The sequence below is a fragment of the Erpetoichthys calabaricus genome, chromosome 2 (assembly GCF_900747795.2).
Source record: "Erpetoichthys calabaricus chromosome 2, fErpCal1.3, whole genome shotgun sequence".
NCBI classification, from domain to species: Eukaryota; Metazoa; Chordata; class Cladistia; order Polypteriformes; family Polypteridae; genus Erpetoichthys; species Erpetoichthys calabaricus.
The window spans coordinates 300,019,878-300,040,294 of NC_041395.2; the positions used below are offsets into that span (position 1 = coordinate 300,019,878).

The window sequence follows — 20,417 nt, forward strand, 5'->3', positions numbered from 1 at the left end:
AAATATAGTAGTATGTGATTGAATGAACATCTTGAGAAAAACAAAAAACAAAAAAAAAAACCAAATCAACAAAGCTATAAAATACCCACTACTCCCTAAAAAGAGGGCAGAAGATGTCAGCTTGAACTCATTTGGAAAGCAGCTTGCAAAGACAGCACAGAGGAGATCCACAAAGATGCTGTTGCAATAAATGTAATGTGGATTCTCAGGAATTCTCCAGCTATGTACATTTGGGTACATAAACCAGTTTTACAGTTATACATTAAGTGTGTTTACATACGGTTTGACTATTCTTTCACTCCAATGGTGGGAGGTGAAGAAAGAGGATGGCTTTGTTAAAGGTTACAAGTAAAAGAACACCCATATGCACCCACTGCAAGGTACAGTATGAATGCCAAATATAAGCTACTCTGGTAATCAAAGACTGAGTGAATAGTGTAAATCGTCACCTAAAAATTAAATTTAAATTTAAGAAATATTTTGTAATATTATATGAAAAAATGAATATAATTAAGAATTAGTAAACCTAACTTTGCAGACATGTGTTTCTCCCTCAAGTACTGGCAGCTATTATTCCCTAAGAGTTCTCCAAAACTGCACTTTTTTACATATATAAAGAGGTCACTAACCTTTGACCCTGACTGGGATGAATATCCAGCAATGGAGTGAGACTTTGATCTTATTGCAGCAGAAGATTTAAAAGAAGAGATGGAGCCTAAGGCCAAATAAAGAAACAAAAAATTAAACCCATTAGACAATGTCATTATCACAATCATACTTGTAAACTGGTATAAAAAAGTAATAGCAAGGTGAAGGGCCCATGGATTGCTTTCTATCTTAGGCTAAGCTACTTTATGAATTATATAGTTATATTGTTTTCTATAATTTTTTAATAATTTTTATAATAATTTCAACTTCTCTTTATAGTTCTCTTTTTTCAAAAATGTTTAATTCTTTTAAGATTTGTCTATTCTCTCCTCCACTTGCAAAATCTTTTCTTCAGCCTTTTCCCCAACTCTTTTAAACTTTTCAGGTTTGATTCTTAGGTGTCCCACCAAATAGCCAATTCAAAAAGATTATATTTTTGCTTATGATGTATTGATTTATTTGTTTGAATTACGCCAAACAGACACTATAAAATGGACCAGTGTGAGTGTGTGTGGATACATGTGTGCAAATGTCACCTATGATGTTGCAAATGTGCCCTGTGATGTACTAGAGCTACACCTATTGTTGGTTCCAGCCTCACACACAATGCTGCAGGGATAGGCTATTTAACTGGATAAACAGATTAGAAAATACAGTATATGAATGAATTGCTATTAATACTAATGTTTTACATGTATTCACTATCAGTTTGCATGCATACAATATTGGTTTCTAAATATATACTTCTTCATCTTTCGGCTGCTCCCGTTAGGGGTTGCCACAGCGGATCATCTTCTTCCATATTTTTCTGTCCTCTGCATCTTGCTCTGTTACACCCATCACCTGCATGATCTCTCTCACCACATCCATAAACCTTCACTTAGGCCTTCCTCTTTTCCTCTTCCCTGGCAGCTCTATCCTTAGCATCCTTCACCGAATATACCCAGCATCTCTCCTCTGCACATATCCAAACCAACGCAATCTCGCCTCTCTGACTTTGTCTCCCAACCGTCCAACTTGAGCTGACCCTCTAATGTCCTCATTTCTAATCCTATCCATCCTCATCACACCCAGTGCACATCTTAGCATCTTTAACTCTGCTACCTCCAGCTCTGTCTCCTGCGTTCTGGTCAGTGCCACCGTCTTCAACCCATATAACATAGCTGGTCTCTCTACTGCTATGTAGAACTTCCCTTTCACTCTTGCTGATACCCATCTGTCACAAATTACTCCTGACACTCTTCTCCACCCATTCCACCCTGCCCGCACTCTCTTTTTCACCTCTCTTCCACAATCCTCATTACTCTGTACTGTTGATCCCAAGTATTTAAACTCATCCACCTTCGCCAACTCTACTCCCTGCATCCTCACCATTCCACTGACCTCCCTCTCATTTACACACATTATTCTGTCTTGTTCCTACTGATCTTCATTCCTCTCCTCTCTAGAGCATATCTCCACCTCTCCAGGATCTCCTCATCCTGCTCCCTACTATCGCTACAGATCACAATGTCATCAGCGAACATCATAGTCCATGGGGACTCCTGTTTAATCTCGTCCGTCAACCTGTCCATTACCATTGCAAATAAGAAAGAGCTCAGAGCCGATCCCCGATGTAATCACACCTCCAACTTGAATGCATCCGTCACTCCTACCACAGACCTCACCACTGTCACACTTCCCTCGTACATATCCTGTACAACTCTTACGTACTTCTCTGCCACTCCCGACTTCCTCATACAATACCACAGCTCCTCTCAAGGCACCCTGTCATATGCTTTCTCCAGGTCCACAAAGACGCAATGCAACTCCTTCTGGCCTTCTCTAAACTTCTCCATCAACATCCTCGGAGCAAACATTGCATCTGAGGTGCTCTTTCTTGGCATGAAACCATACTGCTGCTCACTAATCATCACTTCACTTCTTAACCTAGCTTCCACTACTCTTTCCCATAACTTCATGCTGTGGCTCATCAATTTTATTCCCCTGTAGTTACTGCAGTCCTGCACATCCCCCTTATTCTTAAATATCGGCACCAGTACACTTCTTCTCCAGTCCTCAGGCATCCTCTCAATTTCCAAGATTCCATTAAACAATCTGGTTAAAAACTCCACTGCCATCTCTCCTAAACACCTCCATGCTTCCATAGGTATGTCATCTGGACCAATGGCCTTTCCATTTTTCATCCTGTTCATATCTGTCCTTACTTCCTCCTTGCTAATCCGTTACACTTCCTGATTCACCATCTCCACATCGTCCAACTTCTTCTCTCTCTCGTTCTCTTCATTCATCAGCTTCTCAAAGTACTCTTTCCATCTGCTCAACACACTCTTTTCGCTTGTGAGTACGTTTCCATCTTTATCCTTTATCACCCTAACCTGCTGCACATCTTTCCCAACTCGGTCCCTCTGTCTAGTCAATCAGTACAGGTCCTTTTCTCCCTCCTTAGTGTCTAACCTCTCATACAACTCATCATACACCTCTCTCTTCACCTTGCACCTTATCTCCTTGTACTCTTGTCTACTTTCTGCATCTTTCTGACTATCCCACTTCTTCTTTGCCATCCTCTTCCTCTGTATACTCTCCTGTATTTCCTCATTCCACCACCAGGTTTCCTTTTCCTCCTTCCTCTTTCCAGATGACATGCCAAGCAAACTTCTTGCTGTCACCCTTACTACATTTGCTGTAATTATTGGTTTCAAACCTGTCATTATCTATACTGGCTTGCAGAGGTAATCCAAGGAATGGAGAAAGGAACAGATAGACAAAAATGCTTGGCAGAATCTGCTTCTTTCTGCAGATTCTCCTGATCAAGATTCCAAGTGTTTCTTCAGAATAGTATTCACTAACAGAGTGCAAAACACTGAAAATCCAAAGTCCTGGCGACTATACCAAATGTTTTTTGGTGATCCCTCTTTAATAAGTAAGGATACAATTACATAATAAAACTGGCCATTATGGTTCTCTTCTTATTAATAAAACTGTGACCAATCCTCCCTAAGAAAAGGCCTCACATGATCTTTGAAGTTGTAAATGCCCCCAAGCAAGGAATAGGCCATAAAGCTTCCTTGCATTTTTTAAAAGTAAGACATTATTAGAAATTAATTAAAAAATATTAAACTATACGCTAATATTCTTGTACAGTACACAGGAAAATTCTGCCAATGGAAGGACTGTACTCTGTCCATCCTTCTATCTCCTGTGCAATGGAGAAACTTCTCTAAATCCCTATTTACTCCTTTGTTCTGCCAGTCTGCTTGAGGGTGGTAACCTAATGGCATTTTCAAAATAAAGCTGATTTTTTTAACAGATAAACTGTCAAAAATGTGGAATAATTTGAGGTCCAGTATCACATATTACTGAAGAAGGAAATTTATGTAATCTATAGATTCTGGCTATAAATATGCCTGTGAAATTATTATTTTTTTACACTTTCAGGGATTTTCCAGTCAAAAATTGTGGATACCTATGTTTTGTCCATACATAAGTCTAAATTAGAGATTTCATACCCAAAAGAAGAACAGTGTCTTTATGAAAGTCACAGTTCTCAAATTTGACAAAATTATTTGCCTTAGTCTTTCCACTACCTCTCTACATGGCAAATATATCTAACAAATATCATTAGAGAATATTTGCATATCATCAATATACAATAACTCTGAACTTCCCAAAAATTCTTAAAATATACTCTTTAGGAAATATTTAAAAACTGACAGTTTCTTGGCTAATCAATTTTTCACACGTAATGATCTGTTGATGCATTAAATGTCATTTTCCACTCTCCTCCCTCCCTGATTCAAATTAAACTATACACACTCTGGAGGTTAAGCTTAGTAAATATTGTAGAACCAATAACTTAATTGAGTAAGGAGGAAATGAGTGGCAGGGCATATCTACTCTTAATAATAATCAATACAGAGTCTTTCTTCTTTGCAAAAAAGGAGTATTAGATGACTGAAGTACCTCATTTGCCAGATTCTTTGTTATATACCCCTCCAAAGCCAGATTGTATGGCCGAAATAAAGGATACATTTTTCTGATTTGGCAAAGGAATCCCAGGTAGTAACGTGATTGAGCAACCATATAGCAGTGAGAGGGAAGTTCAAAAGATTTTTGTTTGTTAAACACATGTTGATGATCCCCATAACAAATAGATAATAAGTCAATGGTATAGTAAGGAATGCAGGGTGGTTCTGTGTATAAACATTGAACTTGACAGTAGGAAATCAAATAATTAATGTCTGTTTGTACTCATTTTACCTTCATGTCTACCATTTTTTAAAAATGATCCAAAATTCTGTAAAAACAAGACCATGGCGATTTTGTATTAATAAACATCAATCAAAACCTATAATGAACTAGATCAAAATGTGAAATACAAGAGATCAGAACCCTAATAAAGCTAACATTAAGTTTTTCTTTGTAGGATTCCACAATCTTGGATGTCACACCAGCCTAGTCCACAGTCAAAATACCAGATATTCAAAATTGCCAAAAACCCTTGGTTACATCACAGATAAAATGATTAAGCTCCAAAAAGTATAAAAAATTCCTGATTTGTAACAACAACTAAACTGGTAAGGAATTTGAAAGGTTTGTCCTGTATGTTATTTTTCAAAATCAAATGATGAAGGGGTACTGCTGCAGTTGTATGCCAAATGTAAGTAAACCAGTATTATATGGCAAACAAACCACTCTAATTGATATGGAAACCTAACACACATAAAATATTCACAAATTAATCTCTCTCTATATATATAAAATCCAATGTCTGTCTGTCTGTCTGTCTGTCTGTCTGTTTTTCATGAGAGAACTACTTAATGGATTTAGATTGGGTTTTTTTCTATAATTTGCTTGAACACTCCAGTTGATTTTGCAACTCCTCCCATCGTGCTAAGTATTATAGTTTGGTTGTGGCACCAATTTATTTGTGCGAATCTGATAGAGTGGCTGTGGACGTAGGGAGAGACAGGACCTCAGGATTAGGGTGCTGGGCGGTGCCATCCTCACTCACTCACTAGCCTACTTTTGAGTTGCTGTACCTCTCACCACATGTGGGAGCATACCTTGCCTCCACTTAGCTAGCGATACCTGTGTGTTCAGCAGAAATTAACGTTAAAGAGTAATGTTTGATGTTTTTGAGAGAAAGATCACAGCTATGTGTGTTTTAGATGGTACCTGCTCATTGGCAGTGATATCATGGCCATGTGTTCTTCTCCCGACACGGGGGATGCTCTCCCATCAGAGCTGAACATGATCAGATGTAGTGGCAATGTCTGATGTTGAAGTGTACCTGCCTTCTGCTTGGCCATAGATACCTTGCCAACTTTTTACATTTTTGGCAAAGAGATCACAGCTACATTCTCGCCCCGATAGCAAAACCAAAAAAATTGTATATCAAGAGTTCCTTGAATACGAAAGCGATCAATATAAATTCTTCTCAATACAAATTATCACATTTTTTTTAAATTGATTTTTAAAGTTTGTCCTGTTTCACTACTACACAGGCAGAGCTACAGTGGACAGCTAGTTATATATAACTAAGAACTAATGATATGCACCTGCCTGTTAATATAGCTAATTAAATAATATAATGTGAAACAATAAAATAATTATATTGTATATAACTATATTGTATACATATTGTAAAGAAAAAAACAGTAGGCAAAAGAAACCTCCACTAAAAACTTTAGAAACAGGATGTCTCAGCTGTTTACTGTTTATCAAACAAACTGATAACAAATGTACAAAAGCCAACTGTATAAACAAGCAACATATTAATGCCAAAAATGGAACATTTATGGCTTGTTTGCTCCCTGATTCACTGGTCACAGGAGACAGACTTACCTCTTTCACAGCTCAGATTTCTTTAATACTGTGTTGGATTAGTAAGATTTACCTGTCTCTTGAGGCACATGATGTTGATGTACTCCCATGTGATTTCCAGTTTATTGAAGTTGAAGTTCTAGGAAATATGGAAGGCTACAAAATAATGTGGCCAGTGCAGTAATGCAGAGGCTAGCACTGCTGACTCAGAACTCCAGAATCTTCATCTTAGAAGTTGGCAGGTGTTCATCCCACCACTTCTTATACCAGTAAATTGCATTAGACCCCCCTATGCATGTCTGTGGTTGTGCAGTGTTTCTCAGGTGATTGTCTCATGATTGGAAGGGCAAGAGAAATAAAGGGGGAAGCTAAACAGAGGCACTTCGCAATAGCATTGCACTCATCTGCCTTTTGTCTTTGGATTATTGTTGTGTTTGATACTATTTTTTTTTAACTTTTTTCTGTCTTTGATTCAGACATGTTGGTAAGGCTATTTATATTAAAACTCTGTTTATTAGTCATTTGTGTGAAAACAAAAGCTTGGAAGTCATTTAAATGCTGCTGTCTCCACTGCTTTTCTTCTTCAGATTCTGTCTAGCACTTTCTGTTTATGAACTTGAACATTAATTTGGTACATTTGCTTGCTCCTGTTTTACCGAATCTGCTTTGAGCTACCTGCCAGTTAACGTGACTATTCTTTGGTTGAATAAACATTTGTTTTTTGTAATGCACCATGTCTCTCTTTTTGTTGATTCATCCTGCGCATACAGTGCAGTAAAATGTATTCTTACTGGTGCAAAAACATCAAAAATTCTGTTGCACAATACAGGAAATTGTACAACAACAAACTTCATCAGAAACAAATCTCTAATTTGCAATATCCATAAATGTCAATAAATATGTAAAATGTCAAATTAAATATATATCATTCTTGTTTTGTTTGCTAAATTTTTTAACAAGCAGAACATTTAATAGAAATTACTGAGGAGCAAACTTTACAATGGTGGTTGTTACATCTATTTCTTTACCTCACTTAACCATGCCTACTTACCCACTTCTACCTGAGCTCTGTATTTTACATAGACTGCCAGGAGTTTCTAGCTTTTTGGTGCTCATTCAGAAGCTGTGGCATGATCTGCTGCTTGTGTAATAGATGCTAAACCAGTTTGAGGATTTAAGATTTAGCTTGAGGATTTAAGATTTAATTGTTTTCTAATCCATCATTGTCAATTGGCCATAGCAGTTTACCAAGTTTAAAATGTGCAATGCTCATGTACTTTAGTATTGTTGTGACCTATGCAAATTTAGCAAATTACTGATAAAACATTATAGCATGCACTCAGTCTGTATTTAGTGAAGTATGCTATACAAATTTAAGCAAAACTGAAAGCCATACAATCCCAGTCACCTGAATTTAACTCACAAATTTTTCATTCTGATGTTTTACAGCTCATCATATAAAATGTGTAGGCTATTTAACTGAGGGTGCCATAAAAATAGTATGCAGTTTTAAATATTAATCTTCAAAAAAGTCTCAAAGAACTGTCAATACCTTGGGGGCCTGTTGAAGTATAATCCATGGAGCTGGCTGTAGAAATACTTAGGCTTCCATCTGAAAACGCTGGGAAATTAGCAGGTCCAGATGCTGAGCTAAATATCAGAGATGAAAAAAAAACACTTACTGTGCCTGTTTGCTGTAATCTGTATGGTACATAGGTTTAATCCTGAATAAAAGATGTGTGTGCAAAAACTTTGTATTTAAAAAATAGAGAAATGAGATTTACTGTGAAATATTCAACATAAATTTGGCACACAAATACAGGAAGAAAAGCAAAACATAATAATCAAAAGGCATCAGCAAGAGGAACAAATACTGAGAAACTTATTACTCATTCAGAATCAGCAAGGTTACACTTCATAGTTAATGAGACCTGGGAAAACTTTCAAAGAAACAGAGCCATATATTATCAGCCACTAGAGGGCAGCACTTGAAAGTCATGTCTATGAAACACAACTCAAGCCCCTGGAAAACAGTTTAGGAAACAATGTTACATGGATATTATGCAGTATATACTGTATGTCCATAAATGCAAAATTAATATGATTAAACAGCTCATTCTATTAGTTAGGTTTCAAAATAATTACAATGTCTAAATGAATTGTTGAATAAAGTTTAAAGTCAAACTTTAAAAAGAAGCTAGAAAATTTTACAAAGGTCAAAATTAGAAGTGTCATCACTGAGAAACATGATGTTTGAACAGTCTGAAGTCTGCACAGCTATACTGCACTGGTTTCAGAAAGTTTTAGTTACAACAAATATTGGCAGAACAATTGATATCTAGAAACTGAAAAGAAGATATAATGTATGCACAAAAGTAATATTTAAGAATGTGCTTGAAAAAAATGTAATTCATTTGAAAAAATATAGAAACATAGTGACAGAGACAGAGTTATTGATGGTAACAGATTGAGAAGGATTGGCTAATAATAGACAGACAAACTGGTGACTATGTAACAGTAACATTGTTGGGGCCTCTCACAATTAATGTTTTCATTTTTCTACATTTAGTGTTTATTCTCCTGTATCAAAGTTTAAGTTAAAAGAGATATTAGTAAGTTTATGGAAGAAAGAGTCTATGACACCTACCTCTCAGAGAAAAGCATACGCTTCTGTAAATGAAGCTTCCCATTGACATGCTGGTCCCAGTCCTATCAGGGGAAAAGGCACAACACATGAAAAATACTCCCAAATTTTCCCAAAGTATGGATTAATACAGAATCAAAATACTACACAAATATTACAAAAGTATTTTGAATAAAGTAAACTGGAAAATAAGGCCTAAGGCAGTATCTCAAGATTACATATATTTAATTAGAAATTCACTGGTGCAGATATTAAAAATACAATATTCTTATTTTTGACTTATTACTTTTATTTTCTCTACACTTCATTCCTCTTCACTTTGTAAACTTCTGTAATTTAGTGTGGGTTTTGTTGTAGAAGAATGTTCTTCATGTAAATCTCATTCATTTATCAGGATCTTCCAAAAGTGCACATTCTAATGTATTGTGGCAGCAGAGCAGACTTATTAAAAAGGTTAATAAATTTCAGTCTTCAAAGGTCAGAAGAAGTCTTCGTTTACATCACTTTAAATTTATCATCCTGTTTGTCACTCAAAGCTGAAGAATTGATATGTGTGCCTAATGCAGCATATGTGGGGGTGGAAGACGACAGACTTTTATGCTTGCTTAGTTAACCATCTCTGAACTTTACAATTAACTAGTGTTTCATGGTGAACTAAATTCATATTAATCAACAAATTTCTAGTATTTCAATATTTATTAAAATTCTCTGAATGGGTCTTTATTTGTAATGTCAATTACCACAGAGTGAGGAAATATACTAACAGTGTAGTTGCATTATACTTGTTTGAAATGTTAATATTTGGAGGGTTCACTACAAAATGTATCTAAAGGAAGTCATAAAGAAAAAAACACCTAGTCATAATGAACCTGTTTTTGCGTATTGGGGTGAATAGAGATAGTCTATCCTGGCATCAATGACCCTGAAGCCATAAAGCAACTCTGAAGTCAGTACATATCAGCTCACATACTTACAATGGCATTCATCTAACAGGTTGTATGTAGGACTCAGTGTGGAAACTGGAATACTGAGAGAAAAACCCACTTGAATATAGGGAAAACACACAAACTCAACATATGTAGTAACCAGGTCAGAAGTAGAGCCCAGGTCCCAGAAACTTTAAGCCAGAAATACTAAACAACCTTACTTTTTAAATATATTTTTTTTCAGTTATTGTGGCCAAAAATGTTAACAGTAGGTCAGTCCAAACTGGACTAAAAGATAAATGGACCAGGAAATAGAATACCAACTAGATAAAGCAAAAGAATTAAAAACTAGCTAGCATCTGGCTAGGGTCTGGGCCAAAGGAACAAAATGAGCTGGCAAACAAAACCAAAAACATATTACGAAAAGGTCCTAACCTTTACTAAGAAGCCTTTCATTATCTAATATTTAATTCACATACTAGCAAACTGGAGTTTAGAAAATCCAAAATCTTATGCACTATGGGCCTTTCAAACAGTGGGACGATGATAAAATCACAAAAATGCTGGCGTTCAATCACATGACTAGCAACAGCAATAATATGGGAACATACAGAATGAAAATATCTCAAAAGAGTGCCTGTCATGATGCAAACCATTCACAAAATGGTGCCACAATGACATCTTCAAAATAATGTGAAAATTTAAAAACAATATTAAAATACAGTACTTTTATGCAAATGTTATTAAAAAAGCAAACTACAAAAAAGCAATTGTGCTAGTTTCTCAGTTACAATTTCCAAATTAGCCGATTAATAGATTGGTTAATTATTAAATACTAAATAGAAATGTAGTTTAAACATATAAGCATTTCTTTCAATATCTGAAACAAATGCTAAATATCACTGTGGTCTTTAAAAATGATCAATATTTTAATTATGCAATTCTTTAGAATAGCTGGGGAGATTAGGTCTGTTAGCTATTGTTCTTTAATGTGTATGCTTTCATAAAATATAACTTTAGATTGGGTATTTATCTTTTACACTATTGTAATGAAATACTTTAAATATGTTTGTATATTTTTATAATACATTTTAAAATTGAGCAATCATTTAAAAGTAAACCCACCACATTAACTACCTCCAATTGTCATAAGAGGAAAAAATGGAACTTATATAACAAATAACATAATAATGTGAGCATGTGTGTGCCTTATGATGGACAGCAACCTTGACCATTGATGGTTCTGTCCAGTTACTGTGGTTTCTTTTCTGGGTAAAATTTCCTCTCAAATGTTTTAAGAAGTTATCACACTCGCTGGAAGGATTAAAATGAAATTAACAAGGAAATGAAGGTACAAATAGGGGAAAGATGAGAATATAGTTAAAAGATTTGCAAAGGTGTCAAAAACAAAACAAATACAAAAATCAGTACAAAACTGATCCAAATTTGTTCTATTTTTTAATGTTGCTATCTGCTGTCACTCACATTCACATGAGAGACAGCTTAAGGGATCTGGTGATATTAATTACCTGCCAAACCAGAGGTTGGCATTGTGTTCTAATATCTTCTCTCTTCTTTTCTCTGCAGTACAGAATATTGATGGCCGTTTTTCCACTGAAGTCACTATCTGCCCTCCTTGCCTTGCCACTTCCTGCCTGGAAACCATATGACCAGATGTTTGCCCGTTTTGATGCAGGTAAATTCTGGGCTCCTTTCTGAAAAGTCATTATCTGCAACTTGTTGCAACCTTTTTCTCTGCAATTTTCTTTCAGTTACACAAGGTCACTTCGGTGAAAACAGTGGGCCTTGTGATAGGTGAAGAAAATACTTTTCAAGCTCTTTCCAAATTGTGCTCTCAGCCAGCTGGCGAACATGATCGTGTGGCCACCCAGAATGATGTGAAGACTTTGCATTGGTTCGCATGGTCATCTTAAAGCATGCTCCCTGAGGTTGCTTTGGATCAGCTCTCCACCTAATGGAGAGGCTGCTGCTTCACCACCTTAGGCCACAGGTTCAACACGCCCTTGACCCTCTGCAGTTTGCATATCAGGAGAAGGTGGGAGCGGAAGATGCCATCATCTATATGCTACACCGATCCCTCTCTCACTTGGACAGAGGCAGTGGTGCTGTAAGAATTATGTTTCTAGACTTCTCTAGCGCCTTCAACACAATCCAACCTCTGCTCCTTAGGGACAAGCTGACAGAGATGGGATTAGATTCATACCTAGTGGCATGGATCGTGGACTATCTTAAAGACAGACCTCAGTATGTGCGTCTTGGGAACTGCACGTCTGACATTGTGGTCAGCAACACAGGAGCGCCACAAGGGACTGTACTTTCTCCGGTCCTGTTCAGCCTATATACATCTGACTTCCAATACAACTCGGAGTCCTGCCATGTGCAAAAGTTCGCTGATGACACTGCTATCGTGGGCTGTATCAGGAATGGGCTGGAGGAGGAGTATAGGGACCTAATCAATGACTTTGTTAAATGGTCCGACTCAAACCACCTACACCTGAACACCAGCAAAACCAAGGAGCTGGTGGTGGATTTTAGGAGGCCCAGACCCCTCATAGACCCAGTGATCATCAAAGGTGACTGTGTGCAGATGGTGCAGACCTATAAATATCTGGGAGTGCAGCTGGATGATAAATTAGACTGGACTGCCAATACTGATGCGCTGTGCAAGAAAGGACAAAGCCGGTTATACTTCCTTAGAAGGCTGGCTTCCTTCAACATCTGCAATAAGATGCTGCAGATGTTCTATCAAACAGTTGTGGCGAGCGCCCTCTTCTACGCAGTGGTGTGCTGGGGAGGCAGCATTAAGAGGAAAGACGCCTCACGCCTGGACAAACTGGTGAGGAAGGCAGGCTCTATTGTTGGCATGGAGCTGGACAGTTTAACATCTGTGGCAGAGCGAAGGGCGCTCAGCAGGCTCCTATCAATTATGGAGAATCCACTGCATCCACTAAATAATGTCATCTCCAGACAGAAGAGCAGCTTCAGCGACAGACTGCTGTCACTGTCCTGCTCCACAGACAGATTGAGGAGATCGTTCCTCCCCCAAACTATGCGACTCTTTAATTCCACCAGGGGGGGTAAACGTTAATATTTAACATTATACATAGTTATTGTCTGTTTTTTTTTTTTTTTCACCTGTATTATTATCATTCTTTAATTTAATATTATTTATTGTATCAGTATGCTGCTGCTGAAGAATGTGAATTTCCCATTGGGATTAATAAAGTATCTATCTATCTATCTATCTATCTATCTATCTATCTATCTATCTATCTATCTATCTATCTATCTATCTATCTATCTATCTATCTATCTATCTATCTATCTATCTATCTATCTATCTAACATTTTAATTTAAGGCAAATTCCAGATTAATTTATAACAGGACAGTGGAATGACGATTCCCAGTTTGCCAAAAGTGCAGTAGTACTGATTAATAGACAATGCACCAAATATCCCATGCCACCTGGGCCATATTTTGTTCTTAATAATGACTTATTGCATTGTGTGGTGGACCATGAGGGAGAGGTAAGGATGCTGTTGCTAGTTCCAAAACCCTACCGATGGCATGTTTGTGGGTTATCACGTGCCCACTGCCTAGGTGCTCACTTGAGTACTGAGAAGATGTTGGAGAGGATCAAACTTCAGTTTTTTTGGCCAAAGATTGATGAGGAGGTCTGTCACTTTTGCACTTCATGTCCGGAGTGGCAATTATGGCAGATTCCTTGGAAGGATTGCACTCCTCTTGTCCCAGTACCACTCATTGAAATACCATTTGAGCTCAAAGGGACTCATATTGTTAGCCCCTTTGAACCCTCAGCCAGAGGACACAAATATATTTTAGTGCTCATTGACCACGGTACATGATACCCTGAGGCTATCCCTTAAGAGTAGCCAATTCAAAGAACATCGAACAAGAATTGATAGGGGTCTTTGCGCTTGTCTGCATCCCTAAGAAAGTCTTAACAGACCAAGGGATGCCCTTCATCTCGGAGATGTTCAAGGAGGTTGTTGACTTACTCAGGATTAGGTATCTAAAAACCTTAGTATACTATTCTCAAACTAATGATTTAGTAGAGCAGTTCAATCAGATGCTCAAGCAAATGCTATACAAGGTAGTCAGTGAGGATGGGAGGAACTTGGATTAGTTATTCCCCCTTGTGTTATTTGCCTACATGGCAGCCCTGGGGACTATTGGACACCTAAGAAAAGGTTGGAAGGATGAGGCACATCTCTTCACAGATATATTAGGTGGAGTGGTGGCTCTGAGGCTAAGGATCTGCACTGGCAATCGGAAGGTTGCCGGTTCGAATCCCGTAAATGCCAATAGAGACTCTGCTCTGTTGGGCCCTTAAGCAAGGCCCTTAACCTGCAATTGCTGAGCGCTTTGAGTAGTGAGAAAAGCGCTATATAAATGCAAAGAATTATTATTATTACAGTATATCATGCAGTTATGCGATAGACTCAACAAAATTTGGCCAATCCTAAAGGAAAATATGGATCAGCACAGGCATGCTGTTACGGCCATGGAACGAGCCTCCATTAGTTCCATCCTGGAGATAGTGCCATGGTCCTCATACCTACCTCATACTCCAAACTTGTGGCCCTCATAAAGTTAAGGAAAGGAAAGGGTTGGTCAACTATTTGGTGAAACACCCAAACTGTCGTCCAGCTCAACATTATACCACATTAACCTGCTGAAACTGAGGAAGCAAAGGAAACCCGACCCCCACTGCGGTCAGCCTTGTTAGTTGTTTTCTAGAGGAATGGCCCTTGATTTTGGCTCAAATTTGACTGCCAAACGACAACAAGAGCTCGAAACAGCTATTTTGTCTCTGAGTTGGTAAATGAGCAACCAGGCAGGACCTCTCTGATCATGCATGACTTCGAGATTAAATGGATGCTGGATCTAGGTGTAATTGAGGAAAAGCTTTAGTCACTGGTCTAGCACCATTGTTTTGTTCCCTATGCTGGATGGAAGTTGGTGCTTTTACAAAGACTTCTGCCAAATTAATCAAATTTCCAGATTTGATGCTTGTCCCATTCCTTCAGTGGATGAGCTTGAGCAACTGGGTAAAGACCAATATTTGACCATGTCTGACATGATGAAAGGGTACTGTAAAGTTCCTTTAACAGACTCTTTCAAGGAAAAGACTGCATTTAGTACCCCTTGTGCACAATGGCCGTATTGTGTCCTCCCATTTAGACTGCACGGAGCACCAGCAACTTTCCAGCATCTGGTGAACACAGTGCTGCAGCTCCACAACTCCTTTAGAGTTGCTTACTTAGATGATATTGCCATCTACTCTGACACATAGAAGAAACACGTACAACATGGCAGTACCATGCTCCTGACTTTGAATAAAGCCAGACTATGGTTAAACCCCAAGAAATGCTTCTTTGGGTTCACAGAGGCCAAGTATTTAGGCCATCTAGTCGTATTGTCCAGCCAGTGTTCCAGGGTTGATGCCATCCTGAAATGGCCCCATCCTAAAACCAAACAACATGTCCAGACTTTCTTGGGGTTATCTGGGTATTAATGCCTGTTTGTGTCCCATTTCTCTGAGAAGGTATCACCCTTGACAGACTCAACAAAAAAGCAGGCCCCCAAATATGGTTTAATGGGATGCAAAAGCAGATATTGCATTTTGAAACTTGAAACAGGCCCTTATGTCAGCACAGGTCTTGAGGGCTTCTATCTTTTGTTGCCTTTCATTCTGTAGACCAATGCTTTTGATACAGGTTTTGGTGCCGTGTTGAGCCAAAGTGTCAATGGTGTTGAACACTCCATCATGTTCCTGAGACATAAACTGTTGGACAGGAGACCAGGTAAACAGCCATGGAGGGGAAGACTTGGTGATTAAATGGGCTATTAACCAGCTGGCGTACTACTTTCTGGGCCGAGAGTTAACTCTGATCGTGCACCACTCCAATTGATATTGGTGCACAAGGAGTTGAACTCATGGGTCACTAGATGGTTCTTGAACATTTAACATTTCTGGTTGAAAGTTCTGCATCACCTGGGCTCTCTTCATGTTAACACCAATGCTTTATCAAGGCACGTGACTGACAACAGTGTTACTGCTAATAGAAAAATTGTGGATAACACAGAAAAGCTCAAAATGTCACCACAGTGACATTTCATCAAAGCACTAAAAACATAAACATGAAAATGAATTACTTAAATAACTATACAACAATAATCTCTGTAGCACAAAACACAGATTTACAAAACCAACCATGTGCTATTAGGTTAATTTGCAACTCTAAGTTGGCCTAAAAAGTGAGAGTTTCATTGTGTGTTGATCAAAGGACTGGCGTGTTTCCAGGTTGGTCTCTGCTATGCACCTGTCCTTGTCACGTGGGACTCCAGCTCCATGAGACACTGTATGTTCAGAAAATGGGTATATAAATATACTGGTATATCATTAGACTAAATTCCATGGATTATGTTCATATCAACATACAAATACTTTATATATGTATATCTTTATCTTTTAAAATAAATAAATTAGGTTCTTAATTCTCCTAAATGTCAATAATTAAATTGAAAGGTCAGAATGTTTTAGGCTAAGACTAGCTTAGACAATGACAAAACTCCAGTCAACAATTTGGACTCCAGCCATCAACCTTTGGCCAACTGGCCATCCAATACCTCTCTGAGCATTTCAACAATGTTTGATGGTGCAGACAAACATAAATGACTCAGTGAAAATGACAATGAAGTTCTAATGTTAGGAATAAATGTTGCTAATGACATATCCACTCTAAGGTCCTGGTCTTCTTTCAAAACCAGGAAGGACAGGATGAAGAAAATGGCAGTGATGTCAATGCTTTACCTATTTAATCCTCACTGTAGGTGGTCCTTGAAAAAAATCTAGTGCTGTAGACATTGGGGTACAGATATAATGTTATTTGTGATCATAAGTCACTTTAGAGTGATTTGAGTCAGTGAAATAAATACATGTGAGTTTTTAATGGAATGTTACAGACACATAATAACTTAAATGGCAATTATCAAATTAAAGTACACGTTCAATGCTATATAATGCAATAGCTCTTTTAAAATATTATTGAATAATTTTGTGGTAGTGGGCTGAATGATGTTGACTCAATGCCTCAGAGTTCTGGGTTCAAGACCTTTGCCGGTTTGTTTGGAATCTTAATTTGGATCTTGTCTGCAATTCTGTCCATAGAATCCAGTACAAGAAAATTTACTGACACCTGGTCATGGCAGTGCTGTGGTAAATCTCACTCTCAAATATTTGAATTACACACTAGCCACAAACTTTGTAGTCTGTGATATTTGTCCTATTAGTATTTGCCTCTTAACCCAAGGACAGAGGTTCAAGTCCAACTGTGGGTAAGTAAGATTCATTACGTACGAAAGAATAAAAATTAAGTAGAGATTACAAGTGCTATTACTATTTTGAAATTATTATTTTCATTTATATTATAATCCCACAATTCAATCTTTGTGTGTTTTCTGGTGGGCAGCTATTAGATGACAACAGGTATCCTTTCCATGTTGCTAATGCTAGTGCTGAATCCCCAAATCATGGCTGATGGAAGGTACAGTATAACAGTAAACATCACTGAACGTGTAGTGTTCCAGAGCATAGTCTAAGAAATTGATAGAAACTCTTTCAATACCTACACAAATCATCAAAGTGGACTTAGATTTTCACCTGAATGCCACTGTAATTTATTGTGTCCCATACTGCACAATATTGCAGTGCAGGTTGGTGCACACCTTCTCCATGATGAAGTGATAGATGATGACTAGGAGACAAAGAAAACCTTGCAACTGAGTTATCAGTGCAAATGAAACAGGAACTTTATCAGCCAGATTTTGATGCATCAATGAAAATTATTACAAAAATATTCACTTGATCTGTGCACAAGTTATGTTTACAATATCTGCATTGTATTTGTTATTAAACATGTTAGTTCTCTTTTAACTGTCAAATAAATAATTGCACTCCACATTCTTCTGACTTGTTTTTTCTAGTTCAAAATGTATTTATTTAAATCAGCTGGGTTGTGGAACAATATTTGTGATACTGGCTTCATTTGGCCTTCTGTCTGTGTGTCTGAAAAGAGAGAATATAAATGGCTATGTCAGCCACATAATATCACACTGTTGTTTTTTTCATAGGTGTCACAAAGAAGTCAGTGTAAACGCATATCGTTTGTTTATTTGACTTGAGTTAGGCACATATCGTTTGTTTATTTGACTTGATACAATAACGTTGCTTTGAGTGAAATATTATTTATTGATACTGAAACAGAGGGTCTGTATTGACCTGTGCCTCTGTCAGTGTGAGCTGTTTACTCAGGATACCAAGTTTTACCTTTTTTGGCAGAACTACCTTCTGAAGGTGCCTCTTACAAAGCAAAAGCTCTTTTCATTTAACCTGAAGTTATTCTATCTCTAGCTTCAAGCCCTTCTTTCTTTATTTTTAGATCTTCATAGTGAAAATATACAAGGGTAAATCAAAAAATAAAGCCAATTTTAAAATGTGGTGAATTTCAGCAGGTTTCATTCCTGCCCAATGGAATCTCACTATGGTGTGTTGATCAGCAATGGTGCAATCTCACAATGCAACATCCATGTTCATTTGACATTGGCTTCAGCTAGACTAATGGCAGAGCGCTGCACTGCTTATGTTCGAACTACCCATAGGCCATCAGAAGTGTATTGTACTGCATCAGTGTCAATCCATTGTAATTATAATGTAATTTTCAAATTTTTTTCACTTTTTGATTTGCGCTCCTATATTTGACATGTAGTTTATTGATCATTCAGGTTTTGACTGGCAAGCCCCCTCATTCATTGGTCAAGAGCCCTCTCTTCTACTGAAAAAGTGACTTCTATAAGGCTTTGGTTTATTGTTTATGATGTGTGCTGATCAAGTAATAATATGTTAGCAAAAAAAGCATCTATTTTGCATGTTTTGAGCATACAACTGGTTAACCATCTTGTGGATTATGTATCATGAGTAACCTGAGATTTCTTTTTTTTTTGCTTATTTCCATAGGCGTTTTTGACCTCTGCATAAAAACGTGAGATTAAACACTTTTTTAAGCCACTACTACAAAGTACATGGGGTAAGTAATATAAAATAGTTATAATTTTTGGGTGGAGTATTCCTTGGAAACCGACACCAAATTGGTAAAATAAAAAAATAAATACACTATATACTAGCAGTTTATCAGTTGCTATATACATATCACAAAAGACAACAAACAACACTATGTGGCCAGAATTGACTCAGGACAGGCCAACATTTCATTACTGACCACACAAAATGTACACACACACCTCTCACTTATATGGGACCAAATATAATTTGAGGTTCTAATACACCAAATACAAGTCTTAGGAAATAAGAGGGAAATTATAGTACTCAATACCTTCACAGACACCAGTTCATCACAGACCACACAGTTACTCATACTTATATGGCACCCAGTTCAGAGTCTCTAATAAACCTAACGCAAGACTTTAGGATATAAAAGGGAAGCCAGAGTACCCAAAAGTATGCCTCTACAGACAGGAAAATGTGCAAATACCAAGTGACCAGGCTGAGATTCAAAGCCAGGATTCTACAGCCATTCAGCAGCAATGTTAAACACTGTTCCACCAGCAGGTTGGTGCATATTATGTAATTATAAAGAGCAGGTAGGTTAGGAATGAATGTGTTCTTTATTCTTCAAATAAATAAGAGCAACTAAGACATACATGTTTATTAACAATTACTGATGCATACTCACTATTTCTGTTGTGCACATTTCAGTCCTCTGGTGTACTGATACAGTTTTCATTTATATCACTGAACTGAGGTTAGCCCTATGTGGCAGCACACACAATGAAAAGGTGTAATTATGCTACTAATAAAAGTAAAATAAATAACAGGAGTTGATTTAATATTGTTCAAACTGTTTTATGTAAAACTTTTATTAAAGATCACTATCTTGTACTACTTAAATATAGTTAATCTGTAGCTTGCATGATTGCTCATTAACAAGAAAATGTATACCTTCAATTTTAATCAGCCAAAGTTAAACTACTTTTCATTATTTACGCATATATTTTAATAAGTCTGCTCTATGACCAATACAGTACCTATTAATATCTATCATGTTTCTCATACATAGTGAATTTCTATTTATTGATTATAAATCAGTGTAATGTAAAATGAATTATGTAAATTTATCATGTTTAACATCTTTGTGTTTTCTTCTAGTTCATCAAAAGCTAAGTAAGGCAAATAAAAATGTCTGATGAAAGGTGGACCTAGCTCTGTGATGTCTGAAGCACTAAATAATAAATTACAAAAACTATCTGG

The 20,417-nt window shown here is 37.2% G+C and overlaps 1 protein-coding gene across 4 annotated transcripts in view; it reads right to left on the reverse strand.

The window, feature by feature from the left end:
• rbm20 (RNA binding motif protein 20) overlaps nucleotides 1-20,417 on the reverse strand; it is a 198,781-nt gene that overhangs the window by 72,114 nt on the left and 106,250 nt on the right. For all 4 annotated transcript variants that reach the window (XR_007934025.1, XR_007934026.1, XM_051922162.1 and 1 more), the window contains exons 3-5: nucleotides 9,122-9,183; nucleotides 8,027-8,124; nucleotides 630-715 (exon numbers count right to left, since the gene is read on the reverse strand). Coding sequence is in view for 2 of the 4 variants with exons in the window: in XM_051922162.1 (XP_051778122.1) it covers nucleotides 630-715; nucleotides 8,027-8,124; nucleotides 9,122-9,183 (246 nt within the window). In the remaining 2 variants the exon portion in view is untranslated. The remainder of the gene's footprint in view (nucleotides 1-629; nucleotides 716-8,026; nucleotides 8,125-9,121; nucleotides 9,184-20,417) is intronic.